Source organism: Dipodomys merriami, unplaced genomic scaffold, assembly GCF_024711535.1.
Source record: "Dipodomys merriami isolate MVZ:Mamm:240054 unplaced genomic scaffold, mDipMer1.0.p SCAF_59, whole genome shotgun sequence".
Lineage (NCBI taxonomy): Eukaryota > Metazoa > Chordata > Mammalia > Rodentia > Heteromyidae > Dipodomys > Dipodomys merriami.
Window position 1 is genome coordinate 7037537 of NW_027206168.1, and position 16068 is coordinate 7053604.

At 52.2% G+C, this 16068-nt stretch overlaps 1 protein-coding gene across 1 annotated transcript in view; it reads left to right on the top strand.

Annotated features, from left to right (window-relative positions):
• Window positions 1-16068, top strand: part of Atp2a3 (ATPase sarcoplasmic/endoplasmic reticulum Ca2+ transporting 3) — a 36933-nt gene that overhangs the window by 18476 nt on the left and 2389 nt on the right. The window contains exons 9-20 of the mRNA XM_070001750.1: window positions 488-576; window positions 697-799; window positions 2639-2770; window positions 3087-3212; window positions 4305-4523; window positions 4618-4953; window positions 6727-6947; window positions 7781-7983; window positions 8396-8481; window positions 13005-13138; window positions 13449-13566; window positions 14264-14381. Of these exons, the coding sequence (XP_069857851.1) occupies window positions 488-576; window positions 697-799; window positions 2639-2770; window positions 3087-3212; window positions 4305-4523; window positions 4618-4953; window positions 6727-6947; window positions 7781-7983; window positions 8396-8481; window positions 13005-13138; window positions 13449-13566; window positions 14264-14381 (1885 nt within the window). The remainder of the gene's footprint in view (window positions 1-487; window positions 577-696; window positions 800-2638; window positions 2771-3086; window positions 3213-4304; window positions 4524-4617; window positions 4954-6726; window positions 6948-7780; window positions 7984-8395; window positions 8482-13004; window positions 13139-13448; window positions 13567-14263; window positions 14382-16068) is intronic.

The window sequence follows — 16068 nt, forward strand, 5'->3', positions numbered from 1 at the left end:
GCCCGTGACCGGGGTACATGGGCAGGAGCTGGGTGGCCCAGCAGCCTGAAGGGCAGCGGTTACTTGCTGAGGTGAAGATGTGTGCCTTGGTTTCCATAAAGGCCAAGAATCCATCCCCTTGAAAAGAAGGGCCAGTTGGATCTGAGCCCACTTTCTGCCTGGGTCACCAGTGGAGGAATGGATTTAGGAACTTAGCTGGCATTACACAGTGACACTGGCAAGGACTCCTAACCAGCTTCGGCCTCCTCCAACTCTCAAGTGCTCCCAGATGCTGAAGAGTGGACCCCTCAGGAGTCCAGAGGTGTGGCCATTCCAGGGGTGGACACAACTGGGCCAAACAAAGTCCCTTACTCACCAAGACCCTGTGCTAAGGACTTCCCTTCAGGGACGGAGGCTCTTGTGAGGGGACACATCAAGGACCCTGTCTTCTCTGACTTTCTTCAAGAAGGGAGACTACTGCTCCTGAGTTTACCCTTGTTCCCCACAGATGTTCGTGGTGGCAGAAGTGGACCCGGGCTCCTGCCGTCTGCATGAATTCACCATCTCGGGTACCACATATACCCCAGAAGGCGAAGTGTGAGTAGTAGAGGGGATGGAGCCTCTGGCAGCCTGGCCTACAAGGGCCAGTACAGAGGGGTGAGTGGGTGAGGTTCCTGGGAGTGGGGACATGGCCTGTTCTGACCTCCTGCTTCCCAGGCGGCAAGGGGAGCAGCTTGTACGCTGTGGGCAGTTTGACGGGCTGGTAGAGCTGGCAACCATCTGTGCCCTGTGCAATGATTCAGCCCTGGACTACAATGAGGTAGGCCCCCATTCCTCTCATGGCCTCCCTGACATCCAAGTGCTGTCCAGGGACAGACCCTTCACCCAGGAGTCAGTGGCTCATTCCTGTAATACTTGTTACTCAGGAGGCTGAGATCTGAGAATTCCAGTTCAAGGCTAGCCACAGCAGGAAAGTCCACGAGACTCTTATCTCCATTAACCAGCAAAAAAACTGGAAATGGCTCAACTGGTAGAGCGTCAGCCTTGAGCAAAAAAAGCTAAGGAACAGTGTCCGGGCCCTGACTTCAAGCCTCAGTACTGGCACTAAAACAACTAACTACATACATATATAACTGTGCTACATTTCCATCTTACTCAGATTTGGCTCTGGAACTCTACCCCTATTGCAGGGGCTGAAGTGCCAGTGGATCATGGGGAAGAGATCAGGTAGTGGCCAGGACGGAGCAGTACATGAAGCAGCAGCCACAGCCCATGAGAGACCCAGTCTACAAAAGCCAGACGTGTCCAGTACTGAAGGCCATTCATGTGGCTGGGGCAGGGAAACGTAGAAGGTGGGAGGGTACTCGTGCTTGTGGAGCAGCCTTAGCCAGAGCCATGCTACACTGAGGGCACGTAGAGTACCACCAAAGGGTTTTGAGCCAGGAGAGGAATATAGTCACATTTGCATTTATAACAGTCTCTTCAAAGCCAGGCACTGGTGGCTCATGCCTGTAATCCTAACTACTCAGGAGATGAGATCTGAGGATTGCAATTTGGAGCCAGCCTTGGCAGGAAAGTTTGTGAAACTCTTAGCTCCAGTTAACTACCAAAAAGCCAGAAGTAGAGCTGTGGCTCAAGTGGTAGAATGCCAGTCTTGAGCCTTAAGAGAAAAAGCTAAAGGAGAGCTTCTAGGTCCTGAGTTCATGCCCTAGTACTGGTACAAATAAAAAAGAGGAGGAAAGAAGAAAGGAAGGAAAGAAGGAGCGGGAGAAAGGAAGGAAGGAAGAAAGAAAAAGAAAGAAAGAAAGAAAGAAGGGCTGGGAAGGTGGCTCAGTGGTAGATTACTTGCCTTGCATGCCTGAGGCCCTGGGTTCGATTCCTCAGCACCACATAAGCAAAAAGAAAAAAAACCCAAAAGTGGCGCTGTGGCTCGAGTGGTAGAGCACTAGCCTTGAGCTGAAGAGCGGAGGGACAGTGCCCAGGCCCAGAGTTCAGGCCCCACAACTCGACCCAAAAAAAGAAAGAAAGAAAGAAAGCACCTCCTAGAGCCCTGTGCAAACAACAGCATAAACAGATGCTAGGGACTAGGAAGCCCTGAATGGTTCTTTGGTCTCAAGACATGCCAGCTAAACCCTGCTTGGAACTTCAGGAGAGGCAAGGCCAGAGATAGATTTAGGAGGTGAAAATTCTGAGACTTGGTAAAATATTTAAGTAAAAGAGAGGAAGAGGTCAGAGAATCCCTTGTTGTACCCCAAGCGGTCCCCAGTGAACAAGCTCCTAGAGACAAAATTGGACATATTGCTCTAAATCTCAAGAGGAAGGTCTTGCGAGGCCAGGCAACTGCTGTTGTAAGCAGACCCCAGGAAGAGGAGGCAGGAGCTTCTAGAGACTCTGGGAGAGAAGGTGAGGGTGAGGAGTGAGGCAGGCAGCAGGTTAGCTTCTACACCTGGTGAAGGAGCTGAGCAGCACAGAGAAGGGAGAGCAGGAGGGGTGTGTGGTTACTGCTGCCAAGGCCTGAGAGGCTGAGGATTACTGCCAGATACCATCTAACCCAGATCTGCAGCAAGGAGGCTCCACACAGGGGCAGAGTGGTATAAGAAGGTGAGACTGGGGAAGTCCCAAGCGGGCAGCAAGCCCCTCATTCCCTGGGACTCCCCAGGCCAAAGGTGTGTATGAGAAGGTGGGAGAGGCCACGGAGACAGCCCTGACTTGCCTGGTGGAGAAGATGAACGTGTTCAACACTGACCTGGACACCCTGTCCCAAGTGGAGCGAGCTGGCGCCTGCAATGCGGTGAGCAGGATGGGGGTCCAGGCCTGGGCTGTACAGCTGGGGTTCCCAGGACTTCTGGAGATAGGAGAGAGGAAAGTACCATGTTAGGAGGCTTCTGGGAGGAGGAAGGACCTCACATATGCAAAGTAGACAAGGGCACACAGAGTTGGGGGGTGCCTGTGAGCTCTGGAAATGGCAACTGTGGGGGAGGAAGGAGGGGTCTTTGAACGCTGGGGTCAGAGGAGTGCAGATGTATGAGGGTCTTCTTGGGGCCTGTGAGAGGCAGGTCAGCATCCCTGGCTCTGCCCCTCTTGCCCTGACCTGCGTGAACCCACAGGTAATCAAGCAGCTCATGAGGAAGGAGTTCACCCTCGAGTTCTCACGGGACCGGAAGTCCATGTCTGTCTACTGCACACCTACCCGTCCCAGCCCCAAGAGCCAGGGCAGCAAGATGTTCGTGAAGGTGGGGCCTGGCCATGGGGACTGGGGCTCCAGGGGTAACAAGGGGGACTGGCTCCAGTTCTTGGAGACACCAGGCACTGAACTGCCACCAGGGATTTGTGAGACCCATTGTGCAAGTGAGAGTCTAAAGTAGGGGTGGCCAGTGCCCTGCAGGGCTCTGGGAGCAACACCTAGATATGGTGGGAATAAGGTAGGATCAAGAGACCCAGACAGCCCTTGACCCTGGCCCAGGCTGAGGACTACCACCTCACCACATGACCTTGAAGTCACCCAGGATTTCCATTTCATGGGACTGAAATCCTAATGGCACCAGGTGGGAAGAAGCATAGAGAATGTGAACCCATCCCACCCCTTGGGATCATCTGTGTGCCTCTGTGGGCTTTAGTCTCCCCATGTGGACAGTGCTGTTGGGCTAGAAGCTCCCAGAAGCCCTTTTTCCCTCTATGGTAGGATCCCTGTGGGTGCTCTTCCCTTTGGTGATTGGCTTTTCGGAAACTGAATCCCAGGGAGGGAAAGGAGCCTCCACCCGAGCCTCCACCTGCAAGGCCACCTGTGGTTGCCTCCAAACCTGGTGCTTCTGCCCCAAGCTCTGTTGGTTTCAACCCCTTGTGAGAGGAAAGGGTTTTCACACCAGGAGCACTTCCTGCTTTGCCAGTGTGGAGTAGACTTTAGGGAGTTGGAGAAGCCACTGAAGGGGCATCCAAGGGACGAGTCCTGGGCCTGGGTGAAGTCAAGGCAAGACCCCATTGGTGCTAAGGAACCTTGTCACCCTTTCACAAAGGCCAACCTTTCCAAGCCACACCCACCACACCTCCCTCCCTAGTGACCACTGAGCCCCCCACCCCCCAATTGCATCGTAATGGCAGTGCCAGGCAGAGGTGCAAGATGCCAGTTCCCCCCCCCCCCCCGATACTGCATGGCCATGTTCCCCGTAGGTTTGGCTTTCTCACAAGGAAGCCTGTTTGGGTCCCACCCTGAGCCTCTGATAAGTGGATTCTGGGCCCTGCCTCCATGTATGCCCTTGGGTGTCTTAGGCAGGAGGAAGCTCCCTGTGGTGGAGTTGCCTCATTCCCTCTCTCTCACCCCTCTGCAGGGGGCTCCCGAGAGTGTGATTGAGCGCTGCCGCTCAGTTCGAGTGGGGAGCCACACAGTACCCCTGAATGCCACCTCCAGGGAGCAGATCCTGGCAAAGATTCGGGACTGGGGTTCAGGCTCAGACACCCTGCGCTGCCTGGCGCTGGCAACTCGGGATGAGCCCCCCAGGAAGGAGGACATGCAGCTGGATGACAGCAGCAAGTTTGTGCAGTATGAGGTGGGTGCTGGGAGCTGAGTTCTCCTAGAGGAGGCTGACCAGGCAGCTGGTCAGGCCTGAGCTCAGGCCCAGCATACGTCTGTCCTCTCCACAGACAGACTTGACCTTCGTGGGCTGTGTGGGTATGCTGGACCCACCCCGGCCGGAGGTGGCTGCTTGTATTGCACGCTGCCGCCAGGCTGGTATCCGAGTGGTCATGATCACAGGGGACAATAAAGGTACAGCTGTGGCCATCTGCCGCCGACTTGGCATCTTCGGGGACATGGAGGACGTGTTAGGCAAGGCCTACACAGGCCGTGAGTTTGATGACCTCAGCCCTGAGCAGCAGCGTCACGCCTGCTGCACGGCCTGCTGCTTTGCTCGCGTGGAGCCCACTCACAAGTCCCGCATTGTGGAGAACCTGCAGTCTTTCGATGAGGTCACAGCCATGGTGAGGCCTGGGCTTGGAGCTGGGGAGGGCTTGACGTGATTATGACTGGAAACTGGTTGTTTTGACCCACCCGCCACCCGCTACCCTCCCCCCGCCTTTTTTTCTTTTTGTCAGTTGTGGGCCTGGGCACTGTCTCTCAGCTCTTCAGCTCAAGGTTAGCCCTCCACCACTTGAGCCACAGCCCCACCTCCAGCTTTTTCTGCTTATGTGGTGCTGAAGAATCAAACCCAGGGCCTCATGCATGCAAGGCAAGCACTCTACCACTGAGCCACCTTCCCAGCCCAACCCCCTTTTTTTTGTTTTTGTATTGGTGCTGGAGTTTGAACTTGGGTACCAGATGCTGTCTCTTAGCTTTTTCACTCAAGGCTGGTATTCTCCCACTTGAGCAACAGCTCCATTTCCAGCTTTTTGCTGGTTAATTGAAGCGTCTCAGGGACTTTCCTACACCATGGCTGGTATTGAACAATGATTCTTAGATCTTGGCCTCCTGAGTAGTTAGGGTTACCAGTACGAGCCCCTGGACTCTTGGCTTATAAGCTGGTAGTTAACTTTATCTTTGGGCTCTGTGCTGACTTTGACCTCCATCAGAATTAGACTATTTTGCTTTGAGCTGGACACTGATAGGGATTCCAGCCTTGAACCGGACTTCCAACTCATTCTAAATACTCACCTTCACCATCTTCACCTTAATTTTGTTTGGCCTCAGTTTTTATCTGGTCTCCAATCTTAACCTTGACAGCAACTCAGACTTTTAAGAGTACCCTTGACTTGGCCTCTGATTTGGGTATGGCCTCTACCTTAATCTGTTTTTAAAATTAATTTGTTAGTAGTAGTAGTAGTAGTAGTAATACTGTAACTTGAACCTGGTGGCTCCTTGGCCACCAGGCAAGCCTTCTGTCACTTGAACCACACCTCTAGCTCTTTAATTTTTTTTCTTTTAGTTGGTCGTAGAGCTTGAGCTCAGGGCTGAGTGCTGTCCTTACGCTTTTTTGCTCAAAGCTAGCACTCTAGCTCTATTAGAGCTTTACCACAGCTCCACTTCTGGCTTTTTTTTAATTATCATTAAGTGGTGATAAGAGTCTCATGGACTTTCCTGTCTGAGCTGGCTTTAAACCAAAACCCTCAGATCTCAGCTTCCTGAGTAGCTAGGATTACAGGTGTGAGTCACAGACCCCTAGCCATAAGCTTGCTTATTTATTTATTTATTTATTTATTTATTTATTTATTTATTTATTTATTTTTGATGTATGAGGTTTGAACTCAGGACCTTACATTTACTCTGCCAGTTGAGCCACATTCCCAGCTCTTTTTTGCTTTAGTTACTTTTTTCAGATAGCATCTTGAGTTTCACCTAGGGTTGCCCTTGGATCTCAATCCCCCTACATATGGCTTCTCACATAACTGGAAGCCTAGTTGCAAGCCACCATGCCTACCTTCTTAATTGAGATAGTGGGATGGGAAGGTGGCTCAGTGGTAGTAAAGTGCTTGCCTTGCATCAGGCTCTGGATTCAATTCCTCAGCACCACATATGCAAAAAAAGCCAGAAGTGGGGCTGAGGTTCAAGTGGTAGAGGGCTAGCCTTGAGCTGAAGAGCTGAGGGACAGCACCCAGGCCCAGAGTTCAAGCCCCACAAAAAAAATTGAGATGGTGCCTTGCTTTTTGCTTGGGCTGACATTGAACCACCATCCTCCCTTACAACGTGGGTGGGCTGGACTTGAGAGAGGCAGAGCAGTGGAAGGAAAATGTCTCAGGTATGTCCTATCTGACCTACAGACTGGTGATGGGGTGAATGATGCCCCGGCCCTGAAGAAAGCAGAGATTGGCATCGCCATGGGCTCAGGCACAGCCGTGGCCAAGTCAGCCGCAGAGATGGTGCTGTCAGATGACAACTTTGCCTCCATCGTGGCTGCAGTGGAAGAGGGTCGCGCCATCTATAGCAACATGAAGCAGTTCATACGCTACCTCATCTCCTCCAATGTTGGCGAGGTTGTCTGGTGAGGCCCCGGAGCCCCCTCCTTGCCTTCTGTACCAGGCATCAACGTATCCATGCTTGCTAATCTATGAATATGGTCTGACCTGCCCGCTGCCATCCCCCACCCACCCCAGCATGCCTGGAAAACCCCCGACACCCCTCCCACCATGACCACCTCCCCACCTTAGGGACTCAGAAAAGCCAGATTCACCTTTGTGGAGGAGTGTGTCCGTGTGTGTGTCCATGTGTATGTACTGTGCCCTCTTACACAGCTGGAGGCATAAATACAAGCAGGATGTGTGACAGAGTAATTCTGCACTTAATTCTGTGCACATGTTCCAAATGGCCGGGAAACGGTGAGTGTGCACGGATTTTTCTGCCTCTGCTCACTGAAGGACACAGAAGTTGTGATTGTCGGATTCTGATAGATGCAACATGTACTGCATATATCTGATGTCTGTAGGATGTGTGTGTGTGTGTGTGTGTGTGTGTGTGTGTGTGTGTGTGTGTGTGTCTGTGTGTCTGTGTGTCTGTCTGTCTGTCTGTGTCTGTGTCTGCATCTGTGTCTGTGTCTGTTCCCTTAGCCCTACTAGGTTGGAAATTCAGAGTTAGCACTGGGGCAGGTAGGCTGGGCAGAAATAGGTGGTGCCCTGTTCACTCACCCTGGCTTGTACACACACACATACATGCATTCACACATGTATGTGTGTGCACACCCCCCTTGTTTGTGTATGCTGTATGGCAGCAGCACCAGCAGAGAGACAGCTAGAATTGAGACAAGGTAACCCCATCCTGGGCTGGGAAACATAGCCAGACCTCTGCCTGCAGGGGCTAAGCCCATGCCTCTGGTTTTAGCATCTTCCTCACAGCAATTCTGGGCCTGCCTGAAGCCCTGATCCCCGTGCAGCTGCTCTGGGTAAACCTGGTGACTGACGGCCTACCTGCCACAGCCCTGGGCTTCAACCCACCTGACCTGGACATCATGGAGAAGCCACCCAGGAGCCCCCGAGAGGCCCTCATCAGTGGCTGGCTCTTCTTCCGGTATTTAGCTATTGGAGGTGAGCTGGAGCCAGGTGTCAGTTACATTCACATGCTTTCTAAGGAGCTATGCCAGTTAAGTTTCAGACTGCAGACACTTCAATTCAGCCAGTGTTATGAAAGAAATGCTAGGGGCTCATGTAACTGAAAAGACGAGGCATACTTCAGGTATGGCTGGATCCAGGCCTCAGATAGTAGCACTATTCATATTTTGGCTCTGCCTTAGCTCCATTCTCAAGCAGGTGTCCCTCAGGGTGACAGAATGGCAGCTACATCTCCAGCCTGCATGCTCAGGCCCAAAATCAACAGAAGAGAGAGCCTTGTGACTTAAAGAGGGTTCTCTCATGGAAGTCCAAGAAATAGGGAAGGGAATTGGGCAGCAGAGAACCGTAGCTGGGTACTGTATCCAGTCTTCCTTCCCTCCTCCTGCAGTGTACGTGGGCCTGGCAACCGTGGCAGCCGCTACCTGGTGGTTCCTGTATGACGCTGAGGGGCCTCATCTCACCTTCTACCAGCTGGTGAGCACACGGTGGCCTGAGAGCATGTTGGGCAGCTCTGGGGTAGACTCACAGATTGGGTTGTTGGAGTTCCAGGGGAAGGTGTCTAGACCCCAAGGCTAACTTACAGCTCCTTCTGTAACTGTCTACCACCCAAGGAGCCAGCTCAGCCAGCCCTAAAGTGCCTATGCTTTCTCTCGGCTGCTTCAATAGGGGACTAAAGGCCATAAGCAACCCAGAGGTTTCCCTTCACCAAGAAGCCCCCAGACACAGGGGTCTCAGAGGAGTGCGCATGGTGGAACTTGAGGCAGAGGGTCAACAGGTGTTTCTCAGGTACCAAACCAGAGGCCTCTGGCCAGGAGGTGCCTGCCCCAGCCTCGCTTCGGACAGCTGGGATACAAGTTCCAGAAGCTGTTGCCGTCAGCCTGAGCCTTGGCTTGGAAGGTTTTATCATTGAAGCAAGAGCTACAGGGCAGGAAGGTGGCTTTTCTTCTCTACAAAACAGCAGCCCAGATGCCACATTTCTTTTTTTTTTTCTTTTACGGTTTGTCTTCTTAGCAGTTCTGGGGTTTGAACTCAAGGCCTCACCCTTGCTCAACTTTGCTTGCTCAGTTGTTGCTCTACCACTTGAGGCACCCCTGTGGCCCTGCTTTTTTCTTTTTTCTTTTTTTTTTGTATTTTTTATTGTAAAAATACTGTACAGAGGGGTTACAATTACATAAGCAAGGTAATGAGTCCATTTCCTATCGAGCATTGTTGCCTCCTCCTTTGTTTTTCCCCTACCATCCCTTTGCTTTTTTTTTTTTTTTTTTTTTTTTGGTCGGTTGTGGGGCTTGAACTCTGGGCCTGGGCACTGTCCCTCAGCTCCTCAGCTCAAGGCTGATGCTCTACCACTTGAGCCACAGTGCCACTTCCAGTTTTCTGAGTGGTTAATTGGAATAAGAGTCTCTCGGACTTTCCTGCTTGGGCTGGCTTTGAATGGCAATCCTCAGATCTCAGCCTCCTGAGTAGCTAGGATTACAGGTCTAAACCACTGGTGCCCAGCTTTGCTGGTTATTTTGAAGATAGAATCTAGCATAGTTTTCTCCCCCGGCAGCATTGAACCGTAGTCCTTCAGGTCTCAGCCTCCTGAGTGCCTAGGATTACAGGTGTGAGCCACATTCCTGGCTGTGGTGCAGTGTCAGCCTGGCCCCCATCCCAAGCATTGCCTATCCCTCCTGCCCCCTTCCCTGCTGAGCCACAGATCACCCTTGGGAATCTGCTCTCCTGGCCCATGTGGGACTCAGAAGCATCCCAGCCTGGAGCATGGGAACCGTGCCGCTTCCATCTAGCCCTGTGGCTGCCACCATCCTATAGACAAAGGGCCCCTGACCTCTATCCTCCAGCTGCATACTCTGCAATGTCTCATAGGCAAAAGGCCCAGGCAAAGTCTGTTTCCCTTCCCTGTTTCCCTCCTCTTCCATGTCCTTGCAGTTCCATTGCTTACTGATCCACCTCACACATTGCCAGTCAGCTGCACTTGCTTGGTCCCCTCTTTCTGGTGGCTCTGAGGTCATGTCCCTTCTCACCTAGCCACCACTGTGTGCAGGGGAGCACCTTCCTGATGTTCGGGCAGATCCTAGGCAGGTAGTCTCTTCAAAGAACTGAATGTCACAGTGGGGAAGAAACCATGAAACAGACAGTTGCAGTCTTCCTTTCTTTTTTTGGGGGGGTCAGTCGTGAGCCTTGAACTCAGGGCCTGGGCACTGTCCCTGAGCCCTCTTTGCTCAAGGCTAATATTCTTTAACTTTGAGCTACAGCTCCACTTCCGGTTTTCTGGTGGTTAGTTGGAAAGGAGTCTCATGAGGACTTTTCTGCCCAGGCTGGCTTTGTACTGTGATCCTCAGATCTCAGCCTCCTGAGTAGCTAGGGTTACAGGCGTGAGCCATCCCAAGTGTAGCCATCTTAAGGTAGAACTTTTAGCTAGAGGTATTGGGTTTCAAGAGAAGTCTAGAGACCCAGGATTTGTAGAAGAAGCTACCAAAAAAGAGCAGAGTAGTTAAGGGCAGGGGGCATAAAATTTGGATCCTGGCTGCAGGATTCACACTGTAGTTCACTACCTGCTAGCTGTATGACTTTGGCTGAGCTGCTTGACCTCTCTGTGCCTTGATTTCTTCATCTATAAAATGGATAATAATGCTCTTATAGGGCTTTCAAGATGATTGCTACATTAGTACTTGTAATACTGATGCTCAGTAAAGGCATATATGTGAAGTTAGTGAAACCTGAAGGGGAACCAGGCATTACATGCTTGTAATCCTAGCCCTGAGAGGCTAGGGCAAGAGGGAAGGATCATAAAGTTCAAGGCTAACCTGGGCTGTATAGTGAGCAATCTCTCAAAAACAAACCAAACCAACAAACTAAAAATCCGAAGGCTGTGAAGTACAAGGAGAATCCTCAGCCAGGCAGGCAAGGGAAGAGGGGGCGAGCAGGCTTCTCAGATGGGAATGGGATCCATTCCTCAGAGCTCGTGATATATCTAGGAGAGCAGAAGTGCCAGCCCTGAGCGCCTCTCAAACTGGGCCGGGGAGCGGAGGGAGGGGGGAACAAGTGGGAGAGTCTCACCAAGTACAGGAAGCCCTAAGTTCAAATCCAGCACCACCAAGAGAAAAAAGAATGATTGAGTGGGTGGGGCCACAGCACACAGAAGGATTTGGCTCTTGGTTACTGGGTAGAGGGAGCCAGGCTCCAAGGTAAGAACATTTTTCCCTTCTGTGTGATCAGCACCCAATACAAAGGGGTGCAGGGCTGGGGGATGGCTCAGTGTTAGCACCCCTATCTAGAGCAGACTGTGCAAGGTTCCAATGCCAGCTCCAGCACCAGTGAGGGAAAAAAAAAAATCACACTTGCCTGAAAGTCTGGAGTGTCAGTTTTGGTTAAAAATCCCATGGTTTATTTAGAAAAGGTAAGATTCAAGCTGGGTATAGATGGCTCATGTCTATAATCCTAGCTACTCAGGAGGCTGAGATCTGAAGATCACAGTTCAAAGCCAGCCTGGGCAGAAGAGTCCATAGACTTCATTTTCAATTAGTCAGAAATGATAGACTGGAAGTGTGGCTTATGTGGTAAAGTGCCAGCATGAGCAAGAAAGCTAAGAGAAAGTACTTGACACCCTAAGTTCTAGCCCCAGTACTAGCAAAAAAAAAAAAAAAAAGGCCATGCATCTATCTGCTCACGCCTGTAATCCTAGCTGCTCAAGAGGCTGAGATCTGAGGATGTCAGTTCAAAGCCAGCCCAGGCAGGAAAGTCTGTGAGACTCTTTTTTGGGGGGGTCTGGTCGTGGGGCCTGAACTCTGGGCCTGGGCTCTGTCCCTCAAGCTCTTCAGCTCGAGGCTAGCTAGCACTCTACCACTTGAGCCACAGCGCCACTTCTGGCTTTTTTTTTGCTTTTGTGGTGCTGAGGAATCAAACCCAGGGCCTCATGCATGCAAGGCAAGCACCCTACCACTGAGCCACCTTCCCAGCCCGTCTGTGAGACTCTTATCTCCAGTCAACCACCAGAAAACCGGAAGTGATGCTGCACCCATGGCAGAGGAAATGGTTGCTACTGCTCAGACAGCTTGTCAGCATACACACTACAAGTTCTCCTAGAGAATTATTTTCATAGCAGGCCTCTGGTTCTAAACCCTTACCTTTAGAGGTCTCCAAATTCACAGACCTTTAGACTCCCAGGACAGCCAGAATCTGAATGTCCTCAGCTGTTTTCACAGTCAATTCTGAGGAGCAAAAAGAAAACCCTCTGGGGCTTCAAAGGCCATAGGGCTGATAGCTTCTCTTTTTTGTGTCCGTGTTGGTACTGGGCTTGAGCTCAGGGCCTTGTCCTCTGATTCAGCTTGCTTGCTCATGGCTGGTGTTCTATCACTTGAGCCGCTTGAGCAGTCCGGAATTCTGCTGGTTAATTGAAGATGCAGTCACAGGCTTCTGCTAGGCACTGGCTTAGAACTTCAGCCCCCTAGGTCTTAGCCTCCTGAGGATCTAGGATTGCAGGCCGGAGCCACTGGCGCCCAGCTCTGACAGCTTCCGTCCATCACCGGGGAGCTGTGTTTAGGCTAGGTCCCAGCTACTTGTCATCTGTGTCGTAAGCAGGACATAGGGTGGTGACACTCAGTTGTTAGAGCAGGAAGGGAGGGAGGGAGGAAGACTGGAGCCTTGCTTAGTTACAAAGGAGAAGGTGTGCATGGCCTTGATTTTTCTAGCCCACCCAGGTGAATTCCATGCAGGATGGTTTTTATGGATAGATTTTCACTGGTCTGTCAATTATACTCAGACACCTCAGAGACCCAGGAAGTCAAAGCAAAATCTGGAGTCTCTCCCAGTCTCAGGACTTACTGGTGTCCTCCTTAATGCCAGCAAGCTGTCCCTCTGTTTCCCCCCAGCCCCATCTGGGGGGGAGAGAAGGGAAGGGAAGGAACCCAGCTCTCCCAGCAGTGCCCTACAAGGCATCCTGTGCTGTGGCTATAAGCAGGGTTGGTGAGTTGCTTTCTTCTTGTCCCCTATGACTGTAGAGAAACTTCCTGAAGTGCTCTGAGGACAACCCACTCTTTGCTGGCATCGACTGTGAGGTCTTTGAGTCTCGCTTCCCTACAACCATGGCTCTATCTGTGTTGGTGACCATTGAAATGTGCAACGCCCTCAACAGGTGGGCCGGGCAGAGGGGCTCAGTGCCCAGGGTCAGAGTGTCCGGGATTGGGGCTGAGAGTCAGGGGGACCAGAATTGGTGTCTAAGGGTGAGAAGAGATGAGAGTCAGAGGGGGACAGTTGGAATCCAGGAGCAAAGGAGGCCAAGGTTGGGGTTTCAAAAAGTGGAGGGCCCAAGATTGGAGCTGAGAGACAAAGAAAGGGGATCTAGGCCCCAGAAGGCTGGACACGCTATAATGATAACTACCCTGGCTCTGCACTCCAGTCACGGAAGTGCTGAGACAGGGGCTCTCCCTCTGTGTCCTCTGCAGTGTCTCTGAAAACCAGTCTCTCCTTCGGATGCCACCCTGGCTGAACCCCTGGCTCCTGGCAGCTGTGGCTGTGTCCATGGCTCTGCACTTCCTTATCCTACTTGTGCCACCTCTGCCTGTGAGTTCCCCCACATGCCTTCCTCTTCCTGCTCAGTTCCTGGGGTGACTGGAACCAAATGGCCCTCGTCTATGAGGTGCCCTGGTTGGGTGCGGGGCCCTTCTGGGCCCCTCTGCAGTGAGAGCTGCTTGGAGGACAGAGAGGTGAGCAGTCTACCCAGCTGCTGTCATCTGGATGGGTCTGTGCCTTCAGGAGCCCCTGACCAGACGAGGTGGAGACCCCTTGCTGAGGGAATGTCCCGGGACTGGGGGGGGGGGGGCGTGCAAGACCAGGACTTTCCTAGGGAAGAGGAACCCTCCTTCCTAACAAGAGGGATGGGACTTGGTTCTATGGATGAAGGGAGGGATGGCACTTCAGCAGTGTGAACCCAGTGGGCAAAGGGCAGGGCCCTTAGGCATGTTCATAAAGAGTCCACAGTTGTCTGATGGCACCTGGGTAGACGGCGAGGGGCTGAGCCAACCAGGGCAGGGTACCCTTCATTTCCTCAAGGCCCATCTGTGGGCTTTGTACAACATCGTCTATGGGCCATGTGAAACTATCGGTATAGGTAGCCAGCTTTCAGCCAGTCAACAAGAAGCAGCATTTGAGGAGTATATAGGGCTAATCTATCAAAGTAACATTATTTTGTGGGCTGTATATGGTCCCTGGGCCAGATACTCCTTACCTTGGCCTTAACTGGATCCCTATCTCCGGTCAGCTTATCTTCCAGGTAACCCCGCTGAGTGGATACCAGTGGGGGGTGGTGCTGCAGATATCACTGCCTGTCATCCTGCTTGATGAGGCTTTCAAATACTTGTCCCGGAACCACGTGGATGGTGAGTAGCGGTGCTCCTGCCAGCCCCTTCCATCTGCCTTTCCCGCCTGCTCTGAGCTCCTCCCTCCCTCCCCGGTCCTGCCATCTGCAATGGGAGAGCTGCTGTTGGAACACAAAGTAGAAGTAAAAGGCTCCAGCATCTGATGGGGGCGGTTGTCTTGGGGTTTGCGGATCCTGACAGGGCTATAGTGGCACACTGCTCAGGCTGTGCTGCCTTGCTCTCCTCACCTGCTACCACCCCCTCCCCTGACCCGCATTGCCTGACCCCTGTGCATGGCCTGTTTCTAGGCATGCTCAGGACACTCACACCAGCCTGGAGCGGGTGGCTACTGACTACCTCCTAGGTCCCAGACTACATGGGGTTCAGTCTCTAGGTGTCTGTCACTTTGGAATGGGAGTGACAGAGAAAGTCTGCCTTGACTCAGAAGTGGCAGAGAGAATGGCAAGGGTCAGACAGAGATGGCTATGTGCAGAGCCTCAGACTGGACTGCTGGGCCAGGGAGGGGCCTGCGTTGGGCCAGGCAGTGGCTGAGGCCTGCTTGAAGCATCCAGGACATTGGGGGCCACTTCTGGCCGGAATGTGTCCTGTCTCAGAGGAGGATATAAATAAATCACATGCCTTTCATTCCATTAGAGCCCCCATCCTCCACGCTGCCTAACCAGCTGCGGGATTTTTTTTTTTAATTGTATCATTTGACAAAGGATCCAAATGAGTTGCCTCTTCTCTCTAGAGAAGCTGACTTTCCACAGGTCTGTGTTAAGTAGTGACCAGCAGGGGCAGGGGTCACTCAGACAGAGTGAGATGACTGTCATGGGCAGGGGGGTCACTCAGCCAGTGCAGGGTGGCCAGCAAGGGCAGGGGGGTCACTCAGCCAAAGCAGGGGTCACTTAGCCAAAGCAGGGTCTGTTGCAGTTCTTGGACAGAGCTGAAATAGGCCATCACACACGCACCATACTTGGTTCTTTGTGCTCACCTTATGGGGACACCCCTGGTGAAAGGCTAGGAGGAAATGAATCTGGTGCCAGAAACTGCAGCCACTAGGGCGAGGGCACACCAGCACTGGCTGGAGCATGGAGGAGACAAGGTGGCCAGCTTCAACATACTCACCTGCCCCACCAAGTCCTCCTAGTAACATGGGCAGCCAAGTGGTGTCTTTGTCTTCCTCAAGAGAGATTCCTAATGGCCTAACAGCCAAGGAATTCCACAAGCTTCATTGAAAAAAATTAAAAGTGAAAGAATTCTGCCCCTGGCTAAAATTTCTCCATTCACAGGAAAGCCGTACGTTGTTTATTGCTGTTCAGCAGTGGCTGCTGAGCTCAGAGGATCACTGGAGTGAGAAAGGAGAGAGTAGAGGTTGGGATAGCTTAGAAGGGCTGCCAGGCTAGTGGTTAGAGTAGTTTCTAGAAGATTCAGGATTACAGTGAAGGTTTGACAGGACTGAACCTGACTGGGCATGGACTAAAGGTTCTTCTGATGGGATCAGTGTGTGAGGTGCAAGGCAGAGAGGTGAGGCCCGGGGGCAGCAAGGGCCCTGGATTCTTTTTTTTTGGTTCAGTTGTGGGGCCTGAACTCTGGGTCTGGGCGCTGTCCCTCAGCTCTTCAGCTCAAGGCTAGCGCTTTACCACTTAAGCCACAGTGCCACTTCCGGTTTTTTTCTTTTTTGCTTATGTGGTGCTGAGGAATCGAA